General features: G+C 40.0%; 1 protein-coding gene across 5 annotated transcripts in view; it reads right to left on the bottom strand.

The window, feature by feature from the left end:
• OTUD7A (OTU deubiquitinase 7A) overlaps nucleotides 1-13,004 on the bottom strand; it is a 128,868-nt gene that overhangs the window by 38,374 nt on the left and 77,490 nt on the right. For all 5 annotated transcript variants that reach the window (XM_042039166.1, XM_042039167.1, XM_042039168.1 and 2 more), the window contains 2 exons: nucleotides 6,741-6,897; nucleotides 5,408-5,562 (listed from right to left, as the gene is read on the bottom strand). In XM_042039166.1, the coding sequence (XP_041895100.1) occupies nucleotides 5,408-5,492 (85 nt within the window). In that variant the 5' untranslated portion in view covers nucleotides 5,493-5,562; nucleotides 6,741-6,897. The remainder of the gene's footprint in view (nucleotides 1-5,407; nucleotides 5,563-6,740; nucleotides 6,898-13,004) is intronic.

Raw genomic sequence — 13,004 nt, forward strand, 5'->3', positions numbered from 1 at the left:
GAGCTTTCTCTTCCCCAACAGCCCAAGGGTGTCATAGCAAAGGTGCTCCAGCCCTCTGAGCATCTTCACGGCCTCCGCTGGACGTGTCCTGAGAGCTCCATTGGGGGAGCAAAGCTGGATGCAGCACTCCAGGTAGGGTCTCACAAGAGCATTCTCCAGTGCTATAACCCCAGCGCAACATGATATTAGTCTTTGGGTTTTTTGCTTTGTACTGTTTTGGCTAAAACATTATAGCTTAGTGGGGTTGTAACAGTTAAAAAATCTATCATCTTTCGCTTCTTAAATCAGATATAATGAAAACCAAGAGGATTTTGTCATTAATTAGTAGGAAGAGCAAATACACAACTATTACACAGTTCCCCCTCCCCCCCAAGCTTTCAAATATCCACCTACTCCAATATGTTAAAAAGAACATTTGAAAGGTCACCAGAAATTCCTGATTTAATGATAAATAAAATGCTGGAAAGGATACAATTCAAGATGGGGAACTAGGAAAGATCTAAATAGTAAGAACCACAATGAAAGGCAGCTTGCAGCAACAACATGTATAGACAAGACTTCAGCACAGCAAAGGAAACGTTAAAAGGGACAGGAAACACTGCCTAGAGTGAAATAGGATCAATGGACCCAATGGAATACAGCCATTATGGGACAACAGCAACTGAGTGGGCAACAAGTTAACTTCAGTTGGAGAATAATCATCTAAGGAAGGCGCTGAGTATCAAGACAGTATCTATGAAATGTACCTGCAAGTGCAACTTGAAGGCAACACAGGAACACCCCAGGCTAATGCAAAGAAGTCTGTTTTTACAAATCAACTGCTAAAAAAGCAATTCTCAAGTTCAGTTTAAATGCAGGCACTTCCTGTTTGGCATGAAGTAGATTAACAAATACTTACAAGCAAAAGGTAAGAACTCCAGACCAGCTTTTTTCCTTCTGAAAAACTAATATATAAAACTAGGATAAAATTAGACAATATGCTTTAAAACAAGATTTAATTTTGGTCCATGTTCTCAAAGAAAAATAATACAGCAAGGCCATTTTGTTAACACACGCCTCGTTTTCTGCTAGAATGCAAAGACGCTCTAAACTGAACAGGCAGCTGGAAATGACAGCTTTGCTCCCTGTTTAACGAGACATTGGTAGCAGCTCAGCTTCCTCTTCCCATTGCCAAGCCTTCCACAAGAGAACTAAAAAAGGAATCATCTGAGGGAGAGGAGAAAAAGAGACTATTTTTGGGGAGTTAGTTTTGCACACTCAATCACATGACAGCACTGTAAATGTCTCTCTCCCTCTCTACAAATTACATGCTTTTCTTTGAATTCTGCTTGTATAGATTGTTCTTTGAGAAGATGTCTCTGTACTGCAATTCTGTCTCGTTCCATGGGGTCAGTCACCTTTACTGCTCACACTTCATGACTGGAAAGCCAATCTCCCAGTTCCTGAGTTCATGTTCAGCTATGTATCCCTAAATTAAGTGCTGTTTGCAGCTGGAAATAGACAGCAGTTATTTTTATATAATGATGAAATACTACATCATTTATATAAATAAATGAAACCATTTATACAAGTCAAAGGGCAATCTTTCACTTAAATATATTATTTTTGAATCAGTTTGCATTATTATTTCACAAATCCTCCAGTACCTGATGGCTGCCTACACTGTTAGCATTTTAAAGTATTTCATCCTGTGCCTTCCCCCTCTATTCCAGGGGTCATTGCCTGCACACCTGCTGCTCCCTGAAAACTGAGCTGTTTTCTACCTGATTTATCAGTAATCTCTGAGTTCATCCACACCTACAGCCCTGGCACTGTAAACCAGATACAGCACAACTTGTTTTAAAGATTAAACTACTTTCTTTCAAGGTTTTCTTTCTGCTTTAGGCCACATTTTAAGTAGATTATACATAAAGCCACCAGCATTAGTGCTATTCTATGTGTGAGAGAATCCAGGTGCCAACCCAGACTGTCCAGGACGGAAAGGGACATGCCCTCCTCATTCCTGGACATTGGCAAAGTTGGAGCTTACACAGCTGAAGAGAAATCAATTCTCCACCATGCAGAGCTCTCAGTTTATGCTTAAGAACTTTCCCAAAGCTTAGCAAGGCAAAGGAGTTTTCCCAGTGACTAGAAGGTGCCTTGCACACACAGAGGCGACATCTGGAGAGTCTTGCAGCTGATCTCCTGCTTCTCTGTGACACGAGGCTGATCCTTTTCTGCATTCACTCCTGCCCAAAGCAGTGATACACATGTCTGCCAGAATGGGCTGCTTTTCAAACTGTTTTGTTGAGACTGTTGTTTCTTTCACCTGGGTCACATTTATTGTCAAATTGCTCTATCAATATTCACCACTCAACTGAGGGCTTTTATTTTAGCCCGTTTTTCTATAAACCAGCAAAAAGGCTGAGAATGAAAGGTTGAAAAGGGAGACCCAGTGAAGGTTCACAAAATGTAATTTCTACTCTCCATCACCTCACATACACAGCAGTGCTTTCAGTTCTTGAGAGCACATAAACAAGGTAAAAACCTCAGGAAGTGGCAAACATCTCTAAGAGATAGGAAACTAAACATGAAAGATTCGGTAAGTAATCATCCAAAAATGAAAGCAAAGCTGGAAAATAACTTTTCTACGGAACAAATGGTTTAGCATGTGTGTATAATCCACTAACATAAAATTGGCACAGCTAATGATACGTAATTGAAATTTATTAATATTAATTTATAATTAATTTTAAATAGCTGTAAGCATCTTAATAAATATGGACGTCCAATATTAGACTTTTATACCAGATGCCAGCCTTGAAGCTGTTACATAACTATCATTTTTCTCAATCTCTTTGCCTCTTCATTTCAAAAGCAGAATGGGCACTTTCTGAAAGACAGATGTCAAGCACAACCAGAAGAATGTTTTCTGAGATAGAGAGACAAGCAGCTGTGCTCAATAAAAAGCTCAGCAAAAGAAAACTACAGGGATTTTACCAGCAGGATAGGCAGAGTATAGAAACATCAACTGAGCCAACATTTAGGACAGCTTCTGGCAATGTAGAAAACCTATATGCAATGTATAGATTTTTTAGCTATTTGCACAACAGTCAGTGTGTGTTTAACTCACCCATTTGTTGCCAGGACGAACAACATGTATTGTGCATAATTGTGCTGTGGATGTAGCAGGACATAATCAAAGCAAAACAATTAATATGTTAAAATAATTGGGTAAGAAAGCAGAAATTTGTATCCTTGATTATCTACAGGATAGTGAAATCGAAGAAATTTCCCCCAAAGATGAACAAAAGAAACAGCATTAGCTCTGAAAAGGTGGTGTTACTCCATAGGAGCACAATGTGAAAATCCAGTCTGAGCAAGTTATAAAAATAGAATTTTTGAGCGAGTCAGATAGTGCAAAGGGCTATGGGGTCACAGAAGATCTGAGCAAAACTTGTGGTTACAAGGAAATGAGGGTCTACACAAGCTTATTTTTGCTCCAAATTCACTATGACAGTCATTTTTAGGGTTGCGAACAACCAAACCTTGAAATTTCTGGGAAATATTTGTGCACACCTGTTTTCAAAGTTTGATTGTAACTATGGACATCATCCTTCCAAGGCCAGGTGCAAGGGATTGACTCCAGCCTGTTCACCACAGAGTGGGGGGCTGCTCTTCTGAATATTGTTTCAATTATTGTTAAGAAGCTAGTTCATGGTTTCAGTGCTGCTTACAGAGAACTGACATGCTGTGACAACTACAAAAGACAGTCAAAATGCTGTGAGGGTGGCAGTCCCTGTTGTGTCTTTTTTAAACAAATGAGAAACCACTCCATCAATTACTGTCTCCCAGCACAAGATATGACCAATGTTAGAAGCTGTTACATCAAATGTAGCTACAGCTACAAGTGCTGAAGTGTTTCTCTGAGCACATCTTGTTCAGAACTAGCAACAATTCATTTTACTTCGAGAAATTCCTGTGTAGGAGGAAATAATTTGGGGCAGATGCATATGTCTATTAGCCTGTCAGAATAATTAGATTGTTTATTGCTTATGTCTTTGTTAATATGTTCGATGTGAAACTATTCACCTACAGAAATGAGAAGTACAACACAGAGAAACTCTATTTGATATTTATTTGAAAACATTGTTCTTTATAGAAAGGAAATCAAGGTAAGTAACTCTTCTGAAAGACTGCTGATATGTAGGAACCCTTTAAAATTTTGGCAATGCTCTATCAGCACAATAACTGACAATCTGTCCTGATACAGCTGAGAAAAATCTTCTCATGTTCTTTTTCTAAAAGACCATTAGACTAAGACAGACTAGGTGAGAATGACAGGTTGATCAAATCAGTCAGACAAAACAGATGGCTCTTAAATATAGCAAGCCTATGCTAATATTCCTTGCTAGGTATTCCAAGGTTTTATTTCACATATCAAACGACTTGGGAAATGCTGCAGAACTGTGTGCATCTCTGTGTTAATAATCTATTACACCTTATTACTGGAAAGCCCAGAGTTAAGGAAGAACTTACCGCAAAATGAAAAACTTTCAGCATACATAAAGTGAAACAGCTCTTGCAAAAAGGAGATACATAACATGAGGTACACTTTTAGGTCTGCTGTAGCTGTTCAGTAGTTGCTTCGATTTAACACAATTTCTTAGACCACATTAAGATAAAAAAAATAAACCAAACCCCAAACCTCTCAGGCAGCAAGTCCAGTACGGAAGTTTCAAGCCCACAGAACCACCTTGCAATTTACAGATATCATCTACTTATTTCCAACCTCCCATCTTCACAATTATTGTCAGCCCACATGAGAAGAAATAAACAAACCCAACTATTACAAAACGCCCTCAAATATCAATGGTGTCTTTCCACTTTTAAGCCTATAAACCTAAAACAACTACAACAAAATAAATAAACAAGACAGTTATTTTTCTGACACAGCTTCTTGCAGTTGTTTTTCAACCTAGCCACTTGACTCCCATGCTGTGGAGTTCAGGTATGCATATTAACCACCGGCACCCAAAAATACCTCTGGTGTGTCTATCACTGTACAGTAAGTCCCTTTCAGACTCAACTTCAGACTAAAAACAGTGACCTGAGAAACTTGTACAACTACTTTCAGGCAGCTGAATATGAAAATTCTAAAGTCTCCTCCCTTCTCTCCCTAACATACAAACATTTAGGACTTGACTCTTAATAACTTAAAACATAGCAATCTAATACTAAGAAGTCTTTAAGACTTTTGTTAAAAACACCTGCCTTACTATAATCTATGGTCAGCTTATTACAAGAGTGGACTTGGTAAAAATACTAAGAAATATCTGTTTCCACAGACCAGAGCTCCCTTGTTATGACTGGTTCTTGATTTAAGCAAGCAATGAACACAGGAAACGGTTGTGTCCCAAAAGTTTACCTTCTAGTAAGTCTCTTGCCAGACCTGGTTCTGCCCCTGTGGACCGAACAAAGTCTGACAGGACTGCATCCATATCAAGAGTCATGTGATCATTCAGAGGTGCTGCCAGACATGCAGCAGCAGTTGGATTCACTGGCTGGCTAAAAGGTCTCCATCTGTCAAGGAGAAAAAGAAACAGGGTTTAGAATACACTCCCAGGTGATGTAAACCACATTTTTCCTCTATTCCCCAAACAAGACTTTTAAAAAAGCTAAACCATACAAATTACAGCATATTAAAATAAACAGCACTTGTCATCCATCTCTACCTTAGCCTAGAGCTGCTGATCACTCATACTGGAAGGTTTTCTCTATCTTAATATTTCATATTTTTATTGGTTTTTCTTATGTGCAGCTCATAATAGCTTTGCAACTTGACTCCAAGATCAGTTTATTAAAACCACAATCACCATATCATTGTCACTGCTCATAAACTGAAATTTAGCAAGGATTTGAATGTCTAGAACTCTTTTGCCTTACTAATACTAACACACACACAGCAGAGCTTAGGATTTGTTCTTTTATTTGCCTTGTCAATACAGCTGCTGTAATTTATAGACTCTCTGCTGTGCTGGGTCTGCCTGAGATGGAGTTAATTTTCTTCATTCCCTTTCTAGAACTGTGGCTAACCCAGTGTTGATAATACATCAGTATTTTATTATTAGTGAGCAGAGCTTACACAGCCAAACAAACAGGCTGCCTCAGTTTCCTACTCTGCCCCTACAGTAAATAGGCTGGGGTGGGCAAGAGGCTGGGAGGGGACTGATGTTACAGTAATTTATGAGGTTTATTTGGTTTATTTTCTTTTATTGGTGACCACTACTGTAGCTGCTGAACAGTTTTTACTGTGGTTATGAGCCGTCTGTGGGGGACAATCTTACTAGGGTGCACGATCACCCAGGGACCTGTTAGGAAGCAGATCATGTTTTGCCCCAAGTGAAATGTGACAATGTCTGGCATGGGAATTTGTCTTGCCAAATCCATGGCTGACAAAAATATATCTGCTCTACTGCATTTTGCGTCTACATTTTGTTCCTGAAAACAGGAACCTCCTCCTTCTAGGCAATGCTCTTTATAAACATAAAATAGAAATTAAAGCAGGCACTAGAAGAGAAGTTGATTACAACAGCTGGAATTTAAAACAATTATCCTAAGGGTATTCCCATACTTCAACCCTTCCTGCACCACTGCAGAAATAGTGTAAAGCAAAGAAAACAGGATGAAATGGAACAATACACAACATAAGGAAAAGCATGTTTTACTTTCATGCTTGCTATTCATTGGTCAAAGTTTACCTTTGAGCATGAATTGGATTTTTCTTGTTGATTCCTCCTCACAGGCTCAGTTGCAACTTTACCTCGTGCCAAGGGTAAAGGCTGGCATGGAGATTTTCTATTGGCAGCAGATGATGTTGGTTGGCTCTTGCTTGCACGACAGCTACACGGAAATAAACTGCGAAAGAAATTGGAAAACAATTAATTTCACTGTTCCCCACATGAAAAATAGTTCTTTCCTACTTCATATGTAATTACCTGGTTATACTTAGCCTTAAAAATGGAATGCTCCAGGAGGGTAGGGTCCTCCTCGGCCTCATCCATGAGGCCACTAAACCCAACTTAGTGCAACAAACTAGAAGTTTGCAGGATATAAAATCACAGAATCATAGAATTGTTACAGTTGGAACAGTCCTTTAAGATCACAGAACTAATTGGGCTTGAAAAGATCTCTGAGATGATCAAATCCAACCTATGACCAAACACTACCTTGTCAACTAGACCATGGCAGTAAGTGCCACATCTAGTCTTTCCTTAAACGCCTCAGGGACAGTGACTCAACCACCTCCCTGAGCAGACCACTTCAATTTTCATGAAGAAATTCCTCTGATGTCCAACCAGAACCTCTGCTGGTGCACCTTAAAGCCATGTGCTCTCATCCCGTCACTGTCGCCTGGGAGAAGAGCCTGACCCCCAGCTGGGTACACCCTCCTGTAAGGGAGCTGTAGAGTGATAAGGTCACCCCTGAGCCTCCTCCAGTTCACCACGCCCAGCTCCCCCAGCCATTTCTTGCAGGACTTACTGTCTACACCCTTCTCCAGCTTCATTGCCCTTCTCTGGACCTGCTCCAGCACCTCAGTGTCCTTCCTGTTATGAGAGGCCCAGAACTGGACACAGTACTCGCGGTGTGGCCTCACCAGTGCCCAGTACTGAGGGACAATCACTGCCCTGGTCCTGTTGTCACAGCATTGCTGGTACAGGCCAGGTGCCATTGGCCTTCTTGACCACCTGGGCATACCTGGCTCATGTTCAGCTGCTGCTGACCAGCACCTCCAGGGCCTTCTGCAGCTTTCCAGCCCCTCTGCCCCAGCCTGTGGCACTGCAGGGGTTGGTGTGAGCCAAGGGCAGGACCCGGCACCTGGACTTGTTGAACCTCATACAAACTGGCTTCAGCCCAGCCATCCAAAAATTCCAAATAGATTGGCAAGATCATCAAGTCCAATGGTCAGCCCGGCACCAACATTATGTTCATCACTGAACCATGTCCTCAAATGCCATACCCACACATTTTTTGAACACTTCTTAGGGGTGGTGACTCCACCACTTCTCTGAGCAGTCTGTTCCAGTGTTTTACAACTATTTTGTAAAAGAATATTTTCCTAATATCCAATCTAAATCTCCCCTTGGTGCTACTTAATGCCATTTCCTCTCATCCTGTCACCGCTACCTGGGAGAAGAGACTGACACCTATCTCACCACAACCTTTCAGGCCAGAGCAATAAGGTGCCCCTCAGTCCCTTTTTCTCCAGGCTAAACAACTTGAGCTCCCTCACAGCTCCTCATCAGACCTGTGCTCTGTGGTTACACAGTTCCATGTTTTTCAGGACAAAGGTAAATTACACTGCTGCTGATCCTACCCACTTCACACTCTTCTGGCCTCTACATTGTACCACTGCATATTTCATACTGCTTGTACATTTATGCTTTTATACTATTTATACAGCTGGATCATTATGTTTGGGCCACATGAGGATAGCAGGGGAGGTGATCTTTTCCTCTCTATTCAGGTCTGGTGAGACTTGTCTGGAATATTATGTCCATTTCTGGATCCGCAACACAAGAAAGACATGGACATATTGGAGTGAGTCCAGTGAAGGACAACAAACTGCACTGGATCACCCCTGTGCAAGGGAAACACTTCTAAAATGTAATCCCAATGAAGACACAGCAACAGAAGGAAAGCTGGAAATACTGAGGAGACTAGTTAAAAAGGAATGCAGACATTTTGGGAAGAGAACCACCTTAATGGATTATGGCCAAATTTGACATCTAAGCTGTGTCTCAACTGAATTTGTTCCAATACAAACGCAGGACAAAAATGCTACTTTTATTTTTAACAAACACTCATACATAGATGCAGTGTACGCAACAGTACTAATCTGTACAAAAAGATCACCAGAAACCGAGTACAACTAATTTCTTTAGTGACTACAAGAAAGAATGAAATGAATCTTAGCCAGCAGGACAGAAGCATACCGATCAAAGTAAAGAAACCTGCCAGAGATGATACAAAGCATTGGTGCATTTCAGATCACCACCAGAAGTGACTCAGTAGCATAATGAGTGTTAATCTAAAATGCACCAGCTGGGCACTCAAGTACAGTCACTGTGTGGGGGCTGGAGTGCTCATAAGTTTGGGGAGCTGAAGTGCATATCAGCTTGGAGAAGCCAATTCATGAGTTGTCTCAGGATCAGCATTACTTCAGTATTTTCAACAGTAAAAAAAGACATCCTTCTAAGAGCAAAAGACAAGACCAAGCTCTGCATTTATGACGTCACCCTCACCTCAAAATTACCTCATAGAATCCACACTCTGGAAGCAAAGAGAAGAGTTTGCAGGATCCTCTCTGCATACATTTGAATTAACACTGTTTTTTCCCCATGGAAGTTGTTTGCTCAGCTCTCTAGAATTTAGATTAAAACAAACCAACAAGAACAAAACCCAATGGAAAAAGTCTTAAAGATATTATTTTTAACACAAAACTACTATCATCTGTGAAAACCCACCCACATGGAAGTGTAAAAAGTAAGCAAAAAAGAAAATAAATTATCAATTCTAAAGGAGGCACTGACTCAGAAGGCAGGTGGCTCTCAGAACCACTGTTCTCCCCAGATGGATTTGATCTTTCCTCACCTAAGGAACCATCAGCACCACCTTTGCTCTTGATGGCTTCTCAAAGCATTAACACAACTTACACTTTAAATACACGTGGAGCAATCTAACACAACCATTCACCTCACACCACCTGTCCAGGAGCACCACTCCTCCTGTGGGTAACACCACGGACACCTGCAGTTTTCATTTCAAATGGGTCACACCTGACACACAAACTTTGAACTGAATGTAAATTGAAACATCTTGACAGTCAAAATACAGGAAGACCTTGGTTTTCAATCACTTTCTGGCCAAATTTCTTCCCTAAATAATTTCTTATTTATACAGTGCAAATACAAGAGGCAGTGAAATTGGATAGTTTGTTGTATATTATAAGAAAAAGCATTTTTAAAGTATTTAAAGAGGAGATACTGATTAGTTTGAAATGTTAAGATGGGCTAATAGGACTTGAAATCAGTTTAGCACAATCTCAGTTATATTTGATCTTCTCCTCTCCTTAAAGTACCTCTCTCTCAAAGCTGAGCCATACTTGGAAGTAAATAGTCTGCACCTGAATCTAAATTTAACTTCTTCAAAATCAAATAGCTTCACCCAGTTAAATGACATGAACTACTTTTTTTGCTACAGAAGCTTAAAGATATGCATAGGGCTAACTAATGAAGCAAAAGCAACCATGTTAAAACAAATCCCATGCATCCAGAACAGACACAGCTGACAAATCCAAAGTGAGGAACAGAGAGAGAACAGCACACACTGGACAAATCCTTGGGAAGACAGAACGACTAAGCTGCACCTAAGATCTTTCACTTTCCTAATTTTTAAAGGAAGGATGAAATAAGAACCATCAATAAGATGCACAGTCTTGGTGCTCTGGGAAACCAATGGAGAGACACCCAGTGATTGCATTAAACCAGCTCCCCGCAGGCTGTTTTTACACCCCTGCAGTGTGACAGAGCTCAGGGCCTGTTTATCACTGCTGGCTCTCAGCTGGTCTGGCAATGGACACAGGTAGTCGCTCCTGGGTGCAATGTTCCTGCTGCTTGGACTGGCTGAGAAGGCAGAAAGACCCTCTTCATGCACAGTTTGAGACTTTGAAGGGAATTCTTTCTGAGAGGCCATGATTGATGGGAAATGCCATAATTCTACGATCCTGACAATATTAGGAAATTAAACCACTCTTTATTAGGTTAAACTATTAAGCAAAAATCTCTAACTAAATAATCAAGTTCAGTAGAGAAGATTTGTTTAGGAAGAGAACAGCAGCTATAAGGAAAGTGGTAGTTAATGCAGGTCACTTAAGAAAGTGGACATGGTATTTTTTCTGTTAACTGGATTAAAAGGCATTAGTTGAAGAAGACAGATCAATGGTAATTGCCTAAACAAAAGGTAACTGTGAACTAGACCTGATGGCAAAGTGGGGAATTTATATGTTAAAATGTGGACTCTCAAAACACAGTAAAATTACAAGGCAGCATTTGGTGAGGGCCATCTACCTTCTCAAGTCTAAAATATCAGAGTAATAGGAACAAAAGGAGAAGAACAAGAAAGAAGAAAACTAAAAGCTCAAATCAGACATTACTACCAAGGTTTTATCTACACAATGGAACTCAGGAAAATTAACCCAATTAATTTACTGGATTTGTCTATGTCCATTAAATTCCTTTGCAAACACTTTCATCTGTGAATAAAATGCTGGCCTTAATTTGGTTTGGCTCATCTTGCCTTCGAAGTGAATTAAACTGAATTCACTGGAGGCCACTTTAATTATGAATGGGGTAGTGCACACAGGAACTTGGTGGGATTTAAGCTGCCCCCTTCAAATTCCTACATTTAGTTGATTTGCATAAATTTTTCCTGGTATCTTGTGTAGACAAGTTCTGAGCAGATACCTTAGCCACAGAAGTGGAAAAAGTAGAGAAAGAAACAAGCTATGCTGAAGAATCCTTGGCTCTGTGGGAACCATCAAAGAAGAGCTATCCAAGAAAACTGTTCAAGTATTTTAAGTCCAGTTCTAGGATAAATATCATCAAGGTTCAGGGACCAACCAGAGTATATTTTAAAAATGCAGCTACATTTCAATTTTCAGAAAGGCTATTTAAAGTGTCTACTATTTGCTAACATATTTGAATTATTTCAAGATAGAACTATAATAAAGGACACAACTTTCATGGAGGTTCCAATTTTCATGGAACTTCAGACAGTTTTCATAACACTGTTTTTCTTACTTAAGAGTGATTACATTCTCAGAAGGAAAACAATATCACAGATGAAACTGGGGTCCTGAACTGGAATAAACCAAGCAAGAGACAGAGCCTTTTCAGGTAAGGATCTTCTACATCTCTGCATCAGTATTCTTTCAGGATAAAACGCCACCATTGCTATAGTATTTTTTTTCAAACAAGAAAACATGATATAGATAACAAGATAAAATACGACATGAAGAATGAATGTAAGTCAATTACAATATTTCCCTTACTTTATTCACAAGGGCCCTCATAGCGTGTTAATTGTGTTCTAACAGAAAGCAGCTGTGCAAAGGATAAATGTAATGCCACTGATAAAGTTGGAATTTCTCTAGAACAAATACCTTAATTTTAAAATAAATTCAAGTATTAATTATTCTTTTATCTATAAGAGTGATAAAGAAGTAGGCAGTATTATACCACACTGAAAAGATGACAATTAGGCTTTCAGATGTTAATCTGAGGCCTCTTATAAATGCAGTTTCACTAAGTAACATGCATCTCCTTTACTAGAGATATCTCCAAAGAACCAACATAAACAAACTAGATTTCTTCCTCATTTGGAATTTTCTCCTTATTTTTCCCCCTCATTTTCCTCGTTTATTGATTTGTCCTTTTACAGAAAGAAGGTATTATATAGAAATTTTGAATGTATTTCTCCAAATGCCATCCTTCTTTCAAATAAAGAAGCTATGCTGGCCGAAACTCTAATCTTAACACAGTTTTCTCTCCCAAAAACATCTATCATATACTCTGCTGCATAAAGCTAACTTCAGTGCAAGTAAAGCATGAATTCTGAGCAGCCATTTTTGGAAATCTATAATGTGGAGTTTCATTACATTTTTTCAAGTCGGCCTTGCATTAGGAGTGACCGACTTGGGCCTATGGGCACCACGAGAAGCTTTCAGCTCCACAGCCAATACCACCAGTTGAACTCCTTGCAGTTCCCGGCATTTTGAGCTCTTCACTCCCGTTTCTACACTTCGACGTCTGAAATCAATTGTCATAGCAACAGGAGGCTGAGCCGTCATTTGCAATGCAGATCAACTTCCTGATCAGCCGGTGTCATCGGGGCCTCACCCCACAGACTGGGTCTGCTCTGCCCCGCAGCCCGGTCCTGAGGGGACACCCGGGTGACACCGGAGC

This window comes from Corvus kubaryi, unplaced genomic scaffold (assembly GCF_017639235.1).
Source record: "Corvus kubaryi isolate FWS band 111438036 unplaced genomic scaffold, C.kubaryi_AGA036_p1.0 37394, whole genome shotgun sequence".
Lineage (NCBI taxonomy): Eukaryota > Metazoa > Chordata > Aves > Passeriformes > Corvidae > Corvus > Corvus kubaryi.